The following is a 21,863-nucleotide window of genomic DNA, read 5'->3' on the forward strand; positions in this document are numbered from 1 at the left end:
CCAACATGTCTAGATAATAGACCCATCCACTTAGCTAGATGTGATTACAGCCATCTATAGTATTACATCAACATGTCTAGATAATAGACCCATCCACTTAGCTAGATGGGAGGTGATTACAGCCATCTATAGTATTACACCAACATGTCTAGATAATAGACCCATCCACTTAGCTAGATGGGGGGTGATTACAGCCATCTATAGTATTACATCAACATGTCTAGATAATAGACCCATCCACTTAGCTAGATGTGATTACAGCCATCTATAGTATTACACCAACATGTCTAGATAATAGACCCATCCACTTAGCTAGATGTGATTACAGCCATCTATAGTATTACACCAACATGTCTAGATAATAGACCCATCCACTTAGCTAGATGTGATTACAGCCATCTATAGTATTACACCAACATGTCTAGATAATAGACCCATCCACTTAGCTAGATGGGGGTGATTACAGCCATCTATAGTATTACATCAACATGTCTAGATAATAGACCCATCCACTTAGCTAGATGTGATTACAGCCATCTATAGTATTACACCAACATGTCTAGATAATAGACCCATCCACTTAGCTAGATGGGGGGTGATTACAGCCATCTATAGTATTACACCAACATGTCTAGATAATAGACCCATCCACTTAGCTAGATGTGATTACAGCCATCTATAGTATTACACCAACATGTCTAGATAATAGACCCATCCACTTAGCTAGATGGGGGTGATTACAGCCATCTATAGTATTACACCAACATGTCTAGATAATAGACCCATCCACTTAGCTAGATGTGATTACAGCCATCTATAGTATTACACCAACATGTCTAGATAATAGACCCATCCACTTAGCTAGATGTGATTACAGCCATCTATAGTATTACACCAACATGTCTAGATAATAGACCCATCCACTTAGCTAGATGGGGGGTGATTACAGCCATCTATAGTATTACACCAACATGTCTAGATAATAGACCCATCCACTTAGCTAGATGGGGGGTGGTTACAGCCATCTATAGTATTACACCAACATGTCTAGATAATAGACCCATCCACTTAGCTAGATGTGATTACAGCCATCTATACTATTACACCAACATGTCTAGATAATAGATCCAACCACTTAGCTAGATGGGGGGTGATTACAGCCATCTATAGTATTACACCAACATGTCTAGATAATAGACCCATCCACTTAGCTAGATGTGATTACAGCCATCTATAGTATTACACCAACATGTCTAGATAATAGACCCATCCACTTAGCTAGATGGGGGGTGATTACAGCCATCTATAGTATTACATCAACATGTCTAGATAATAGACCCATCCACTTAGCTAGATGTGATTACAGCCATCTATAGTATTACACCAACATGTCTAGATAATAGACCCATCCACTTAGCTAGATGTGATTACAGCCATCTATAGTATTACACCAACATGTCTAGATAATAGACCCATCCACTTAGCTAGATGTGATTACAGCCATCTATAGTATTACACCAACATGTCTAGATAATAGACCCATCCACTTAGCTAGATGGGGGGTGATTACAGCCATCTATAGTATTACATCAACATGTCTAGATAATAGACCCATCCACTTAGCTAGATGTGATTACAGCCATCTATAGTATTACACCAACATGTCTAGATAATAGACCCATCCACTTAGCTAGATGTGATTACAGCCATCTATAGTATTACACCAACATGTCTAGATAATAGACCCATCCACTTAGCTAGATGGGGGGTGATTACAGCCATCTATAGTATTACACCAACATGTCTAGATAATAGACCCATCCACTTAGCTAGATGGGGGGTGGTTACAGCCATCTATAGTATTACACCAACATGTCTAGATAATAGACCCATCCACTTAGCTAGATGTGATTACAGCCATCTATAGTATTACACCAACATGTCTAGATAATAGACCCATCCACTTAGCTAGATGTGATTACAGCCATCTATAGTATTACATCAACATGTCTAGATAATAGACCCATCCACTTAGCTAGATGTGATTACAGCCATCTATAGTATTACACCAACATGTCTAGATAATAGACCCATGCACTTAGCTAGATGTGATTACAGCCATCTATAGTATTACACCAACATGTCTAGATAATAGACCCATCCACTTAGCTAGATGTGATTACAGCCATCTATAGTATTACACCAACATGTCTAGATAATAGACCCATCCACTTAGCTAGATGGGGGATGATTACAGCCATCTATAGTATTACACCAACATGTCTAGATAATAGACCCATCCACTTAGCTAGATGGGGGGTGATTACAGCCATCTATAGTATTACACCAACATGTCTAGATAATAGACCCATCCACTTAGCTAGATGTGATTACAGCCATCTATAGTATTACACCAACATGTCTAGATAATAGACCCATCCACTTAGCTAGATGTGATTACAGCCATCTATAGTATTACACCAACATGTCTAGATAATAGACCCATCCACTTAGCTAGATGTGATTACAGCCATCTATAGTATTACACCAACATGTCTAGATAATAGACCCATCCACTTAGCTAGATGGGGGGTGATTACAGCCATCTATAGTATTACACCAACATGTCTAGATAATAGACCCATCCACTTAGCTAGATGTGATTACAGCCATCTATAGTATTACACCAACATGTCTAGATAATAGACCCATCCACTTAGCTAGATGGGGGGTGATTACAGCCATCTATAGTATTACACCAACATGTCTAGATAATAGACCCATCCACTTAGCTAGATGGGGGGTGATTACAGCCATCTATAGTATTACATCAACATGTCTAGATAATAGACCCATCCACTTAGCTAGATGTGATTACAGCCATCTATAGTATTACATCAACATGTCTAGATAATAGACCCATCCACTTAGCTAGATGGGGGGTGATTACAGCCATCTATAGTATTACATCAACATGTCTAGATAATAGACCCATCCACTTAGCTAGATGTGATTACAGCCATCTATAGTATTACACCAACATGTCTAGATAATAGACCCATCCACTTAGCTAGATGTGATTACAGCCATCTATAGTAATACATCAACATGTATAGATAATAGACCCATCCACTTAGCTAGATGGGGGGTGGTTACAGCCATCTATAGTATTACATCAACATGTCTAGATAATATACCCATCCATTTAGCTAGATGTGATTACAGCCATCTATAGTATTACATCAACATGTCTAGATAATAGACCCATCCACTTAGCTAGATGGGGGGTGATTACAGCCATCTATAGTATTACACCAACATGTCTAGATAATAGACCCATCCACTTAGCTAGATGTGATTACAGCCATCTATAGTATTACACCAACATGTCTAGATAATAGACCCATCCACTTAGCTAGATGTGATTACAGCCATCTATAGTATTACACCAACATGTCTAGATAATAGACCCATCCACTTAGCTAGATGGGGGGTGATTACAGCCATCTATAGTATTACATCAACATGTCTAGATAATAGACCCATCCATTTAGCTAGATGTGATTACAGCCATCTATAGTATTACACCAACATGTCTAGATAATAGACCCATCCACTTAGCTAGATGTGATTACAGCCATCTATAGTATTACACCAACATGTCTAGATAATAGACCCATCCACTTAGCTAGATGGGGGGTGATTACAGCCATCTATAGTATTACACCAACATGTCTAGATAATAGACCCATCCACTTAGCTAGATGGGGGGTGATTACAGCCATCTATAGTATTACACCAACATGTCTAGATAATAGACCCATCCACTTAGCTAGATGGGGGGTGATTACAGCAATCTATAGTATTACACCAACATGTCTAGATAATAGACCCATCCACTTAGCTAGATGTGATTACAGCCATCTATAGTATTACACCAACATGTCTAGATAATAGACCCATCCACTTAGCTAGATGTGATTACAGCCATCTATAGTATTACATCAACATGTCTAGATAATAGACCCATCCACTTAGCTAGATGGGGGGTGATAACAGCCATCTATAGTATTACACCAACATGTCTAGATAATAGACCCATCCACTTAGCTAGATGGGGGGTGATTACAGCCATCTATAGTATTACACCAACATGTCTAGATAATAGACCCATCCACTTAGCTAGATGTGATTACAGCCATCTATAGTATTACACCAACATGTCTAGATAATAGACCCATCCACTTAGCTAGATGGGGGGTGATTACAGCCATCTATAGTATTACATCAACATGTCTAGATAATAGACCCATCCACTTAGTTAGATGTGATTACAGCCATCTATAGTATTACACCAACATGTCTAGATAATAGACCCATCCACTTAGCTAGATGTGATTACAGCCATCTATAGTATTACACCAACATGTCTAGATAATAGACCCATCCACTTAGCTAGATGTGATTACAGCCATCTATAGTATTACACCAACATGTCTAGATAATAGACCCATCCACTTAGCTAGATGGGGGGTGATTACAGCCATCTATAGTATTACACCAACATGTCTAGATAATAGACCCATCCACTTAGCTAGATGTGATTACAGCCATCTATAGTATTACACCAACATGTCTAGATAATAGACCCATCCACTTAGCTAGATGGGGGGTGATTACAGCCATCTATAGTATTACACCAACATGTCTAGATAATAGACCCATCCACTTAGCTAGATGTGATTACAGCCATCTATAGTATTACACCAACATGTCTAGATAATAGACCCATCCACTTAGCTAGATGTGATTACAGCCATCTATAGTATTACACCAACATGTCTAGATAATAGACCCATCCACTTAGCTAGATGTGATTACAGCCATCTATAGTATTACACCAACATGTCTAGATAATAGACCCATCCACTTAGCTAGATGGGGTGATTACAGCCATCTATAGTATTACACCAACATGTCTAGATAATAGACCCATCCACTTAGCTAGATGGGGGTGATTACAGCCATCTATAGTATTACACCAACATGTCTAGATAATAGACCCATCCACTTAGCTAGATGTGATTACAGCCATCTATAGTATTACACCAACATGTCTAGATAATAGACCCATCCACTTAGCTAGATGTGATTACAGCCATCTATAGTATTACACCAACATGTCTAGATAATAGACCCATCCACTTAGCTAGATGGTGATTACAGCCATCTATAGTATTACATCAACATGTCTAGATAATAGACCCATCCACTTAGCTAGATGGGGGGGTGATTACAGCCATCTATAGTATTACACCAACATGTCTAGATAATAGACCCATCCACTTAGCTAGATGTGATTACAGCCATCTATAGTATTACACCAACATGTCTAGATAATAGACCCATCCACTTAGCTAGATGTGATTACAGCCATCTATAGTATTACACCAACATGTCTAGATAATAGACCCATCCACTTAGCTAGATGGGGGTGATTACAGCCATCTATAGTATTACATCAACATGTCTAGATAATAGACCCATCCACTTAGCTAGATGTGATTACAGCCATCTATAGTATTACACCAACATGTCTAGATAATAGACCCATCCACTTAGCTAGATGGGGGGTGGTTACAGCCATCTATAGCATTACATCAACATGTCTAGATAATAGACCCATCCACTTAGCTAGATGTGATTACAGCCATCTATAGTATTACACCAACATGTCTAGATAATAGACCCATCCACTTAGCTAGATGGGGGTGATTACAGCCATCTATAGTATTACACCAACATGTCTAGATAATAGACCCATCCACTTAGCTAGATGTGATTACAGCCATCTATAGTATTACACCAACATGTCTAGATAATAGACCCATCCACTTAGCTAGATGTGATTACAGCCATCTATAGCATTACATCAACATGTCGAGATAATAGACCCATCCACTTAGCTAGATGGGGGTTGGTTACAGCCATCTATAGCATTACATCAACATGTCTAGATAATAGACCCATCCACTTAGCTAGATGGGGGGTGATTACAGCCATCTATAGTATTACACCAACATGTCTAGATAATAGACCCATCCACTTAGCTAGATGTGATTACAGCCATCTATAGTATTACACCAACATGTATAGATAATAGACCCATCCACTTAGCTAGATGGGGGGTGATTACAGCCATCTATAGTATTACACCAACATGTCTAGATAATAGACCCATCCACTTAGCTAGATGTGATTACAGCCATCTATAGTATTACACCAACATGTCTAGATAATAGACCCATCCACTTAGCTAGATGTGATTACAGCCATCTATAGCATTACATCAACATGTCGAGATAATAGACCCATCCACTTAGCTAGATGGGGGTGGTTACAGCCATCTATAGTATTACATCAACATGTCTAGATAATAGACCCATCCACTTAGCTAGATGGGGGTGATTACAGCCATCTATAGTATTACACCAACATGTCTAGATAATAGACCCATCCACTTAGCTAGATGTGATTACAGCCATCTATAGTATTACACCAACATGTCTAGATAATAGACCCATCCACTTAGCTAGATGGGGGGTGATTACAGCCATCTATAGTATTACACCAACATGTCTAGATAATAGACCCATCCACTTAGCTAGATGTGATTACAGCCATCTATAGTATTACACCAACATGTCTAGATAATAGACCCATCCACTTAGCTAGATGTGATTACAGCCATCTATAGTATTACATCAACATGTCTAGATAATAGACCCATCCACTTAGCTAGATGTGATTACAGCCATCTATAGTATTACACCAACATGTCTAGATAATAGACCCATCCACTTAGCTAGATGTGATTACAGCCATCTATAGTATTACACCAACATGTCTAGATAATAGACCCATCCACTTAGCTAGATGTGATTACAGCCATCTATAGTATTACACCAACATGTCTAGATAATAGACCCATCCACTTAGCTAGATGGGGGGTGATTACAGCCATCTATAGTATTACATCAACATGTCTAGATAATAGACCCATCCACTTAGCTAGATGGGGGGTGATTACAGCCATCTATAGTATTACATCAACATGTCTAGATAATAGACCCATCCACTTAGCTAGATGGGGGGTGATTACAGCAATCTATAGTATTACACCAACATGTCTAGATAATAGACCCATCCACTTAGCTAGATGGGGTGATTACAGCCATCTATAGTATTACACCAACATGTCTAGATAATAGACCCATCCACTTAGCTAGATGGGGGGTGATTACAGCCATCTATAGTATTACACCAACATGTCTAGATAATAGACCCATCCACTTAGCTAGATGTGATTACAGCCATCTATAGTATTACACCAACATGTCTAGATAATAGACCCATCCACTTAGCTAGATGTGATTACAGCCATCTATAGTATTACACCAACATGTCTAGATAATAGACCCATCCACTTAGCTAGATGGGGGTGATTACAGCCATCTATAGTATTACACCAACATGTCTAGATAATAGACCCATCCACTTAGCTAGATGGGGGGTGATTACAGCCATCTATAGTATTACATCAACATGTCTAGATAATAGACCCATCCACTTAGCTAGATGTGATTACAGCCATCTATAGTATTACACCAACATGTCTAGATAATAGACCCATCCACTTAGCTAGATGTGATTACAGCCATCTATAGTATTACACCAACATGTCTAGATAATAGACCCATCCACTTAGCTAGATGGGTGATTACAGCCATCTATAGTATTACATCAACATGTCTAGATAATAGACCCATCCACTTAGCTAGATGGGGGGTGATTACAGCCATCTATAGTATTACACCAACATGTCTAGATAATAGACCCATCCACTTAGCTAGATGGGTGATTACAGCCATCTATAGTATTACACCAACATGTCTAGATAATAGACCCATCCACTTAGCTAGATGTGATTACAGCCATCTATAGTATTACACCAACATGTCTAGATAATAGACCCATCCACTTAGCTAGATGGGTGATTACAGCCATCTATAGTATTACATCAACATGTCTAGATAATAGACCCATCCACTTAGCTAGATGTGATTACAGCCATCTATAGTATTACACCAACATGTCTAGATAATAGACCCATCCACTTAGCTAGATGGGGGTGATTACAGCCATCTATAGTATTACATCAACATGTCTAGATAATAGACCCATCCACTTAGCTAGATGGTGATTACAGCCATCTATAGTATTACATCAACATGTCTAGATAATAGACCCATCCACTTAGCTAGATGTGATTACAGCCATCTATAGTATTACATCAACATGTATAGATAATAGACCCATCCACTTAGCTAGATGTGATTACAGCCATCTATAGTATTACACCAACATGTCTAGATAATAGACCCATCCACTTAGCTAGATGGGGGGTGATTACAGCCATCTATAGTATTACATCAACATGTCTAGATAATAGACCCATCCACTTAGCTAGATGGGGGGTGATTACAGCCATCTATAGTATTACATCAACATGTCTAGATAATAGACCCATCCACTTAGCTAGATGTGATTACAGCCATCTATAGTATTACACCAACATGTCTAGATAATAGACCCATCCACTTAGCTAGATGTGATTACAGCCATCTATAGTATTACATCAACATGTCTAGATAATAGACCCATCCACTTAGCTAGATGGGGGGTGATTACAGCCATCTATAGTATTACATCAACATGTCTAGATAATAGACCCATCCACTTAGCTAGATGGGGGGTGATTACAGCAATCTATAGTATTACATCAACATGTCTAGATAATAGACCCATCCACTTAGCTAGATGGTGATTACAGCCATCTATAGTATTACACCAACATGTCTAGATAATAGACCCATCCACTTAGCTAGATGGGGTGATTACAGCCATCTATAGTATTACACCAACATGTCTAGATAATAGACCCATCCACTTAGCTAGATGGTGATTACAGCAATCTATAGTATTACATCAACATGTCTAGATAATAGACCCATCCACTTAGCTAGATGGGTGATTACAGCCATCTATAGTATTACATCAACATGTCTAGATAATAGACCCATCCACTTAGCTAGATGGGGGTGATTACAGCCATCTATAGTATTACATCAACATGTCTAGATAATAGACCCATCCACTTAGCTAGATGGGGGTGATTACAGCCATCTATAGTATTACATCAACATGTCTAGATAATAGACCCATCCACTTAGCTAGATGGGGGGTGATTACAGCCATCTATAGTATTACATCAACATGTCTAGATAATAGACCCATCCACTTAGCTAGATGGGGTGATTACAGCCATCTATAGTATTACATCAACATGTCTAGATAATAGACCCATCCACTTAGCTAGATGGGGGTGATTACAGCCATCTATAGTATTACACCAACATGTCTAGATAATAGACCCATCCACTTAGCTAGATGGGGGGTGATTACAGCCATCTATAGTATTACATCAACATGTCTAGATAATAGACCCATCCACTTAGCTAGATGTGATTACAGCCATCTATAGTATTACACCAACATGTCTAGATAATAGACCCATCCACTTAGCTAGATGGGGGGTGATTACAGCCATCTATAGTATTACACCAACATGTCTAGATAATAGACCCATCCACTTAGCTAGATGGGGTGATTACAGCCATCTATAGTATTACACCAACATGTCTAGATAATAGACCCATCCACTTAGCTAGATGTGATTACAGCCATCTATAGTATTACACCAACATGTCTAGATAATAGACCCATCCACTTAGCTAGATGTGATTACAGCCATCTATAGTATTACACCAACATGTCTAGATAATAGACCCATCCACTTAGCTAGATGGGGGGTGATTACAGCCATCTATAGTATTACACCAACATGTCTAGATAATAGACCCATCCACTTAGCTAGATGGGGGGTGATTACAGCCATCTATAGTATTACATCAACATGTCTAGATAATAGACCCATCCACTTAGCTAGATGGGGTGATTACAGCCATCTATAGTATTACACCAACATGTCTAGATAATAGACCCATCCACTTAGCTAGATGGGGTGATTACAGCCATCTATAGTATTACACCAACATGTCTAGATAATAGACCCATCCACTTAGCTAGATGTGATTACAGCCATCTATAGTATTACACCAACATGTCTAGATAATAGACCCATCCACTTAGCTAGATGTGATTACAGCCATCTATAGTATTACACCAACATGTCTAGATAATAGACCCATCCACTTAGCTAGATGGGGGCAGATTACAGCCATCTATAGTATTACATCAACATGTCTAGATAATAGACCCATCCACTTAGCTAGATGGGGGTGATTACAGCCATCTATAGTATTACACCAACATGTCTAGATAATAGACCCATCCACTTAGCTAGATGGGGGTGATTACAGCCATCTATAGTATTACACCAACATGTCTAGATAATAGACCCATCCACTTAGCTAGATGTGATTACAGCCATCTATAGTATTACACCAACATGTCTAGATAATAGACCCATCCACTTAGCTAGATGTGATTACAGCCATCTATAGTATTACACCAACATGTCTAGATAATAGACCCATCCACTTAGCTAGATGGGGGTGATTACAGCCATCTATAGTATTACATCAACATGTCTAGATAATAGACCCATCCACTTAGCTAGATGGGGGGTGGTTACAGCCATCTATAGCATTACATCAACATGTCTAGATAATAGACCCATCCACTTAGCTAGATGGGGGGTGGTTACAGCCATCTATAGTATTACATCAACATGTCTAGATAATAGACCCATCCACTTAGCTAGATGGGGGGTGATTACAGCCATCTATAGTATTACACCAACATGTCTAGATAATAGACCCATCCACTTAGCTAGATGGGGGGTGATTACAGCATTTATTTCACATGAATTTAGACAAGTGTATCAGGTTAGCATCATCTAATAACGATATCTGGACACTTTCTGTTTTTGATATTGCATAAATGGTATAGCACCACTGTACCGTTTACATCTTCTGTATCCTGCGCATGTGGCGAATAAACATACATTTTATATGATATAGCGTGTGTTTACCACATGGCCTGACACGTGAATCCTTGAAGAGGATGGGTGGAACTAAGATTTAAGAGGGTGTGAACGATGCTGAATGGGTGTAGACAAAGAAGAGCTCTTCACTAGTTATACCCCCCCAAAAAAACATTCCAATGGCTATTTTCTCAAAAGTGGGGTTACAGGTTAATCAACTTTCAAAGCAGAATTACTTTCCCATTGTTCCTCAACTGTAGTGTCTGATTATACCATTTTCTAGCTCTGAGTCTCTACTTTTTATCCAATGTAAAAAAACACCATAACACATTTTTCTACAAAAGCCCTAATCGAGGTCGTCGGTCACATATCGTAATATTGGACCTAATATTGGACCTAATACTGGACCTAATACTGGACCTAATATTGGACCTAATATTGGACCTAATATTGGACCTAATATTGGACCTAATATTGGACCTAATATTGTGTATAAGAGGTCAGTCCTACAAGAGGTTTTGTAGTGATTCCGATGTAAATTCCGATGTAAATTCTAACGGGGGGCCAGCACAGAAAGAAAATGTATGAAATTGTATGAAATGTATGCATTCACTACTGTAAGTCGCTCTGGATAAGAGTGTCTGCTAAATGACTAAAATGTAAATGTAAAAATGTAAAGAATATTTGCAGGGTCTGTGGTGTGTAACGAGGAGCACTTTTATGAAATAAGTTTCATGACTGTCCTGCTCAGCTCAGGTTACCAATGACCACAATCCTGCAGAGAGATTTCATCCCCACCAGAGGAGAAGGGATCTCCAGGGACAGGAAGACGTGGGGGGGTTTTATGACCCCTCACACCCATTGTAAATCTTAGGCAACAGACTAAAATCCTTTGTCCTCTCACTATGGAGAACCAGCCTCAGAACATTAAAACATGCAATAAATAGACTTTGGGACAAGGGGTTTTCGTCAGCCACAATGGTGGTCATGACGATAGATGGAATATGAAAATGAATGTCATTTTTTGTTTTGTTATTAAAAGTTAAAGGACAACGTTATAACGAAAACATTGTAACTTTAAGAGTTTTCCTAGGATATGTTTGATGTTTATACATTGTACGTTGTGTGGAAAATGTCCAGAACAAAGAGAATGTTTTGGTAAAGATTAAATGTGAAGTTAGTTGTCTAAAATTGGATTTGAGTAAAATCCAGACCTTGCCTCGTAACTGGGTACGCCCAGAGAATTGCCCTAAAGGCGGAAGACGCCCACTTCTGACCCGAGGGTATAAGACATGTGAGTTAAGAATTAACATCTCAGACTAACTGACCACAAGCTGCAGCCAAGGTCTGAGTAGTCAACAAACCCAAAACGCAACACAAAGTTGAAGACAAATAAATCTTTTTTTCTACCCAAGCTACAGACGAATAGCTGTGTCTAAGCGGGTGAATTCAAGCCAGACCACCCGGTCTCCACTCTCCATTGAATCGTGGTATCTAAGCTGTTTTCATTCCTACGATGTGAGCTGAGCTACAGGTCTGTCTGTCCTCAGAAGACCCCTTTCAGAGCGAGGGCGAGGAATCAGACCACTAAGCCAAAAAGGACACTGACATCGTGAGGACAACCAGAGAGTTGCGCCGGAGATGTGCGTCATTAAGAAGCCTAAACGACCCACGCGGAGCTTCCCACCTGAGACCTCCAACACGTAATTACATCATTATATTCTGACCCATAAGAGCGGCAGTTCGGGGCAAGGCTAGGGTTAAATAAGCATAGCTGACAAATGAACCCAAATGTATATTTCTCTCGTGTACTTTCTTGGTTTCTCTCTCTTTTAAATCCCCATTTTGGGTAACACGCGCCATAGTGTGTTGGCCCATTATACTAAGTCCTAATCAATAACCTAGACTGTTTTTGTGTATGTGTATCTTTTATCATCATTTTAGCTTTCTAGTAAATAAATAATCAACTAAGATTGGTGTGGTACGAAGTCATTGATGGGACTCGGGTCCGTGCAGATTCCCGGATTGTGCGACGTTCAGAATGAGACTGTAGAGGAAATTGAATAATTAGCGACTGTTGTAAAATCGATATTCTGATATTCTTTTGAGTTAATTTGGGAAATAGAAACTCAATAAAACTAATTTTCCCATGGTGCCCCCGGTTAATGAGTTAATAATGGCCTGATTCATTTAATCACGTTTTGGGTAACACGCAAATAAACCGTTAATCATTCGATGAGCAGCAGTAGTCACATTAACTAATACAACGTCAAGACATGAAATAAGCTTGCACCCATTTAGAAAATGACAACAAACTTAAATCACAGTGGACTGACGAGAAAAATGTTATGTTTGAGAGGGATGAGGCAAAAGGTGTGGCAAATAAGTCTGGCTGCATAACCAATTAGCAACCCTACCGCAAATTGAGAAATCGTGTGACAAAACAGAACAAAAATAAACTATACAATGAAACAAGGATAAATAATGATAGTAAAATGCTTTGGAGCACATCAAATTAAATTTAGGGAAAAAAGGCAAACTCAGCTCCATCATTCATTCAATCAGATGCTCATTCATCACTAAACCAACTGATATTGCAAACTACTTTAATGCGCTTTTCATTGGCAAGATTCTCTTTCTTTTAAATCCCCAAGATTAGCAAATTTAGGCATGACATGCCAGCGACCAACGACAAACCGTTAAAATCATAATCAGTCGACCTCTACTACACTGTCTCCACTACACACCACTACCACTATCACCACCACTACACACCACCACTACTAACCACTACTCACCACCACTACTCACCACTACTATTACCACTACTCACCACCACTACACACCACCATCACTTTCACCACCACTATTACCACTACTCACCACCACTATCACCACCACTATCACCACTACACACCACCACTATCACCACTACACACCACCACTACACACCACTACACCACCACTACTACACACCACTACACACCACCACTATCACCACCACTACTATCACCACTATCACCACCACTATCACCACCACTACTCACCACTATCACCACTACTATCACCACTATCACCACCACTACTCACCACTATCACCACTACTCACCACTACTACACACCACCACTATCACCACCACTACACACCACCATCACTTTCACCACCACTATTACCACTACACACCACCACTACACACCACTACTACACACCACCACTATCACCACCACTATCACCACCACTATCACCACCACTACTCACCACCACTACACACCACTACTACACACCACCACTATCACCACCACTATCACCACCACTATCACCACCACTATCACCACCACTACACACCACCACTACACACCACTACTACACACCACCACTATCACCACCACTATCACCACCACTATCACCACCACTACTCACCACTATCACCACTACTACACACCACCACTATCACCACCACTATCACCACCACTATCACCACTACTCACCACCACTATCACCACCACTATTACCACCACTACTCACCACCACTACTCACCACCACTATCACCACTACACACCACTACTACACACCATCACTACTATCACCACCACTATCACCACTACTCACCACCACTATCACCACCACTATCACCACCACTATCACCACTACTATTACCACTACACATCACCATCACCACCACTACTCACCACTATCACCACTACTATAACCACTATCACCACCACTACACACCACCACTACTATCACCACTATCACCACCACTACTCACCACTATCACCACTACTCACCACTACACACCACCTCTATACACCACCATCTCCACACCACCTCTATCACCACTACACACCACCACTATCACCACCACCACTACACACCACCACTATCACCACCACCACTATCGCCACTATCACCACCGCCACTACACCATCACTATGTCCTATGAGATAGTCAGTCTCCACTCCACCACTATGTCCTATGAGATAGTCAGTCTCCACACCATCACTATGTCCTATGAGATAGTCAGTCTCCACTCCACTATGTCCTATGAGATAGTCAGTCTCCACTCCACTCATAACACTGTCGCGGATGTTATGCTACAGGACTGATTTACGATGTTCCAGGATTCATCCAATGGCATTGAGGAGTTTACCACCTCAGTCACCGGCTTCATCAATAAGTTAGTCGATGACATTGCCCCCCCCAGTGACCATACGTACAATACCAGTCAGAAGTTTGGACACACCTACTCATTCAAGGGTTTCACTTTATTTTCACTATAATAGTGAAGACACTCTTGGCCATTCTCTCAACCAGCTTCATGAGGTAGTCACCTGGAATTTCTTTCCTTCTTAATGCGTTTGAGCCAATCAGTTGTGTTGTGACAAGGTAGGGGTGGTATACAGAAGATAGCCCTATTTGGTAAAAGACCAAGTCCATATTATGGCAAAAACATCTCAAATAAGCAAAGAGAAGACATGAAGGTCAGTCAATACGGAAAATGTCAAGAACTTTGAAAGTTTCTTCAAGTGCCGTCGCAAAAATCATCAAGCGCTATGATGAAACTGGCTCTCATGAGGACCGCCACAGGAAAGGAAGACCCAGAGTTACCTCTGCTGGAGAGGATAAAGAGTTACCAGCCTCAGGGGTGCAATGACAGTGACTAATGGTACATTTTCTGTTTTACAGATGTTAGGCTACCACATGGCCATTCATAAAAAGTGCATTGTGGGCCGACACTATACAGCCCAGGCTACTATTGTACTTTGCAGGGATTTTCTTTATCTCGCCTAGGGCGGCATATCGGCCAAGACCGAGCCTGATCAGCTTTGATGAGTATTTAATTAAGAAAAGATTCTGTATGAAATTATACCATGCCAGGTTGGAGAGGAGTGGCACATTATAGTCCTCAGAGCCAGAGAAACCTTGTCCACTAATGTTGAATAATTCATGAAGTCAGACACATACAAGCTGTTTTTAAAAGAACAACCATTTTATTTATTTATTTATTTACCAGCAGCCAGTGAAACGGGCAATGCATAAAATAAAGTCCAAAGCAATTTGTTGACTGAAGTGCCATAGCATACAGCGCTCCTTAAGATCCCGACTGGCACTGCATCTCAGTGCTAGAGGCATCACTACAGACCCTGGTTCAATCCCGGGCTGTATCACAGCGGTCTAAGGCACTGCATCTCAGTGCTAGAGGCATCACTACAGACCCTGGTTCAATCCCGGGCTGTATCACAGCGGTCTAAGGCACTGCATCTCAGTGCTAGAGGCATCACTACATACCCTGGTTCAATCCCGGGCTGTATCACAGCGGTCTAAGGCACTGCATCTCAGTGCTAGAGGCATCACTACAGACCCTGGTTCAATCCCGGGCTGTATCACAACGGTCTAAGGCACTGCATCTCAGTGCTAGAGGCATCACTACAGACCCTGGTTCAATCCCGGGCTGTATCACAGCGGTCTAAGGCACTGCATCTCAGTGCTAGAGGCATCACTACAGACCCTGGTTCAATCCCGGGCTGTATCACAACGGTCTAAGGCACTGCATCTCAGTGCTAGAGGCATCACTACAGACCCTGGTTTAATCCCGGGCTGTATCACAGCGGTCTAAGGCACTGCATCTCAGTGCTAGAGGCATCACTACAGACCCTGGTTCAATCCCGGGCTCTATCACAGCGGTCTAAGGCACTGCATCTCAGTGCTAGAGGCATCACTACATACCCTGGTTCAATCCCGGGCTGTATCACAGCGGTCTAAGGCACTGCATCTCAGTGCTAGAGGCATCACTACAGACCCTGGTTCAATCCCGGGCTGTATCACAACGGTCTAAGGCACTGCATCTCAGTGCTAGAGGCATCACTACAGACCCTGGTTCAATCCCGGGCTGTATGACAACGGTCTAGAGCACTGCATCTCAGTGCTAGAGGCATCACTACATACCCTGGTTCAATCCCGGGCTCTATCACAGCGGTCTAAGGCACTGCATCTCAGTGCTAGAGGCATCACTACAGACCCTGGTTCAATCCCGGGCTGTATCACAGCGGTCTAAGGCACTGCATCTCAGTGCTAGAGGCATCACTACATACCCTGGTTCAATCCCGGGCTGTATCACAGCGGTCTAAGGCACTGCATCTCAGTGCTAGAGGCATCACTACAGACCCTGGTTCAATCCCGGGCTGTATCACAGCGGTCTAAGGCACTGCATCTCAGTGCTAGAGGCATCACTACAGACCCTGGTTCAATCCCGGGCTGTATCACAGCGGTCTAAGGCACTGCATCTCAGTGCTAGAGGCATCACTACAGACCCTGGTTCAATCCCGGGCTGTATCACAGCGGTCTAAGGCACTGCATCTCAGTGCTAGAGGCATCACTACAGACCCTGGTTCAATCCCGGGCTGTATCACAGCGGTCTAAGGCACTGCATCTCAGTGCTAGAGGCATCACTACAGACCCTGGTTCAATCCCGGGCTGTATCACAACGGTCTAAGGCATTGCATCTCAGTGCTAGAGGCATCACTACAGACCCTGGTTCAATCCCGGGCTGTATGACAACGGTCTAAGGCACTGCATCTCAGTGCTAGAGGCATCACTACAGACCCTGGTTCAATCACGGGCTGTATCACAACCAGCTGTGATCGGAAGTCTCATGGGGCGGCGCACAATTTGCCCAGCGTCGTCCGGGTTAGGGGAGGGTTTGGCCGTCATTATAAATAAGAATTTGTTCTTAACTGACTTGCCTAGTTAAATAACGGTTAAATATACACTACCGTTCAAAAGTTTGGGGTCACTTAGAAATGTCCTGGTTTTTGAAAGAAAAGCTATATTTTTTTGGCAGCTTCATTAAATAGTACCCACAAAACACCAGTCTCAATGTAAACAGTGAAGAGGCGACTCCGGGAAGCTGGCCTTCGAGGCAGAGTTCCAAGGAAAAACCCATATCTCAGACTGGGAAAAAGCACACAGACACACTGGACAGAGGAACTCTGCCTCGAAGGCCAGCTTCCCGGAGTCGCCTCTTCACTGTTGACGTTGAGACTGGTGTTTTGTGGGTACTATTTAATGAAGCTGCCATTGGAACACATTTTAACTTTGAACTTTCTTCAAATAACAAATCTACCATTCCAGTGTTTTAATTGCTATATTGTATTTACTTTGCCACCATGGCCTTTTTTGCCTTTACCTCCCTTATCTCACATCATTTGCTCACATTGTATATAGACTTATTTTTCTACTGTATTATTGACTGTATGTTTGTTTTACTCCATGTGTAACTCTGTGTTGTTGTATGTTGTCGAACTGCTTTGCTTTATCTTGGCCAGGTCGCAGTTGTAAATGAGAACTTGTTCTCTACTAGCCCACCTGGTTAAATAAAGGACTTGTTCTCAACTAGCCACCTGGTTAAATAAAGGACTTGTTCTCAACTAGCCTACCTGGTTAAATAAAGGACTTGTTCTCAACTAGCCTACCTGGTTAAATAAAGGACTTGTTCTCAACTAGCCTACCTGGTTAAATAAAGGTGAAATAAAAATAAATAAACACAGGAGTGATGGTTGCTGATAATGGGCCTCTCTACGCCTATGTAGATATTCCATTAAAAATCTGCCGTTTCCAGCTACAATAGTCATTTACAACATTAACAATGTCCACACTGTATTTCTGATCCATTTGATGTTATTTTATTGGACAAAAAAAAAGTGCTTTTCTTTCAAAAACAAGGACATTTCTAAGTGACCCCAAACTTTTGAACGGAAGTATGTATATAGAAGTGTGTATATATATATATTTTTTTTTAAACGCTCTACACCCCCCACACATCTAGCAGTTAGCTGCTGGAGCATCACTCTACACCCCCCACACATCTAGCAGTTAGCTGCTGGAGCATCACTCTACACCCCCCACACATCTAGCAGTTAGCTGCTGGAGCATCACTCTACACCCCCCACACATCTAGCAGTTAGCTGCTGGAGCATCACTCTACACCCCCACACATCTAGTTAGCTGCTGGAGCATCACTCTACACCCCCAACACATCTAGCGGTTAGCTGCTGGAGCATCACTCTACACCCCCACACATCTAGCGGTTAGCTGCTGGAGCATCACTCTACACCCCCACACATCTAGCGGTTAGCTGCTGGAGCATCACTCTACACCCCCACACATCTAGCGGTTAGCTGCTGGAGCATCACTCTACACCCCCACACATCTAGCAGTTAGCTGCTGGAGCATCACTCTACACCCCCCACACATCTAGCAGTTAGCTGCTGGAGCATCACTCTACACCCCCACACATCTAGCAGTTAGCTGCTGGAGCATCACTCTACACCGCCCACACATCTAGCTTAGCTGCTGGAGCATCACTCTACACCCCCCACACATCGCAGTAGCTGCTGGAGCATCACTCTACACCCCCCACACATCTAGCGGTTAGCTGCTGGAGCATCACTCTACACCCCCACACATCTAGCTGCTGGAGCATCACTCTACACCCCCCACACATCTAGCAGTTAGCTGCTGGAGCATCACTCTACACCCCCACACATCTAGCAGTTAGCTGCTGGAGCATCACTCTACACCCCCACACATCTAGCAGTTAGCTGCTGGAGCATCACTCTACACCCCCACACATCTAGCAGTTAGCTGCTGGAGCATCACTCTACACCCCCCACACATCTAGCAGTTAGCTGCTGGAGCATCACTCTACACCCCCACACATCTAGCGGTTAGCTGCTGGAGCATCACTCTACACCCCCCACACATCTAGCGGTTAGCTGCTGGAGCATCACTCTACACCCCCACACATCTAGCAGTTAGCTGCTGGAGCATCACTCTACACCCCCACACATCTAGCAGTTAGCTGCTGGAGCATCACTACACCCCCACACATCTAGCAGTTAGCTGCTGGAGCATCACTCTACACCCCCACACATCTAGCAGTTAGCTGCTGGAGCATCACTCTACACCCCCCACACATCTAGCAGTTAGCTGCTGGAGCATCACTCTACACCCCCCACACATCTAGCAGTTAGCTGCTGGAGCATCACTCTACACCGCCCACACATCTAGCTGCTGGAGCATCACTCTACACCCCCCACACATCTAGCTGCTGGAGCATCACTCTACACCCCCCACACATCTAGCGGTTAGCTGCTGGAGCATCACTCTACACCCCCACACATCTAGCTGCTGGAGCATCACTCTACACCCCCCACACATCTAGCAGTTAGCTGCTGGAGCGTCACTCTACACCCCCCACACATCTAGCAGTTAGCTGTTGGAGCATCACTCTACACCCCCCACACATCTAGCGGTTAGCTGCTGGAGCATCACTCTACACCCCCCACACATCTAGCGGTTAGCTGCTGGAGCATCACTCTACACCCCCCACACATCTAGCAGTTAGCTGCTGGAGCATCACTCTACACCCCCACACATCTAGCAGTTAGCTGCTGGAGCATCACTACACCCCCCACACATCTAGCAGTTAGCTGCTGGAGCATCACTCTACACCCCCACACATCTAGCAGTTAGCTGCTGGAGCATCACTCTACACCCCCACACATCTAGCAGTTAGCTGCTGGAGCATCACTCTACACCCCCCACACATCTAGCAGTTAGCTGCTGGAGCATCACTCTACACCGCCCACACATCTAGCTGCTGGAGCATCACTCTACACCCCCACACATCTAGCTGCTGGAGCATCACTCTACACCCCCACACATCTAGCGGTTAGCTGCTGGAGCATCACTCTACACCCCCACACATCTAGCTGCTGGAGCATCACTCTACACCCCCCACACATCTAGCAGTTAGCTGCTGGAGCGTCACTCTACACCCCCACACATCTAGCAGTTAGCTGTTGGAGCATCACTCTACACCCCCCACACATCTAGCAGTTAGCTGTTGGAGCATCACTCTACACCCCCACACATCTAGCTGCTGGAGCATCACTCTACACCCCCACACATCTAGCAGTTAGCTGCTGGAGCGTCACTCTACACCCCCACACATCTAGCTGCTGGAGCATCACTCTACACCCCCACACATCTAGCTGCTGGAGCATCACTCTACACCCCCACACATCTAGCGGTTAGCTGCTGGAGTATCACTCTACACCCCCCACACATCTAGCGGTTAGCTGCTGGAGCATCACTCTACACCCCCACACATCTAGCAGTTAGCTGCTGGAGCATCACTCTACACCCCCACACATCTAGCAGTTAGCTGCTGGAGTATCACTCTACACCCCCCACACATCTAGCGGTTAGCTGCTGGAGCATCACTCTACACCCCCCACACATCTAGCAGTTAGCTGCTGGAGCATCACTCTACACCCCCCACACATCTAGCAGTTAGCTGTTGGAGCATCACTCTACACCCCCACACATCTAGCAGTTAGCTGCTGGAGCATCACTCTACACCCCCACACATCGGAGGGGGTTGGGATTGGGGGTGGGGTTGTCTCTCATGTCACCTACTTGTATCTTGATGGGCCAGGTGAAGTTGCTGACATAGACGAAGAAGGTGATGTTTGGGTTGTTGCGGAAGTCAAAGTTCTCATTGGAGAAACTGTCTTTAAACTCCTTGATGTTACTCCTGGATATGATGGGGATCTCCTCGCCTGTCTGAGTACCTGCTTTGGGAGGAGGGGGGAGGAGGGGGGGAGGAGGGGAGAGGAGGGGGGGGAGAGGAGGGGAGGAGAAGGAGGGGAGAGGAGGGGAGGAGGAGG

General features: G+C 42.9%; 1 protein-coding gene across 8 annotated transcripts in view; it reads right to left on the reverse strand.

The window, feature by feature from the left end:
- Nucleotides 1-21,863, reverse strand: part of LOC106610160 (attractin) — a 210,059-nt gene that overhangs the window by 83,668 nt on the left and 104,528 nt on the right. For 5 of the 8 annotated variants that reach the window (XR_006761182.1, XM_045704577.1, XM_045704633.1 and 2 more), the window contains exon 24: nt 21,613-21,770. Coding sequence is in view for 7 of the 8 variants with exons in the window: in XM_045704577.1 (XP_045560533.1) it covers nt 21,613-21,770 (158 nt within the window). In the remaining variant the exon portion in view is untranslated. The remainder of the gene's footprint in view (nt 1-21,612; nt 21,771-21,863) is intronic. The other 3 variants (XM_045704612.1, XM_045704555.1, XM_045704684.1) reach the window with 1 other exon arrangement.

This window comes from Salmo salar, chromosome ssa01 (genome assembly GCF_905237065.1).
Source record: "Salmo salar chromosome ssa01, Ssal_v3.1, whole genome shotgun sequence".
In the NCBI taxonomy this organism is placed as follows: Eukaryota; Metazoa; Chordata; class Actinopteri; order Salmoniformes; family Salmonidae; genus Salmo; species Salmo salar.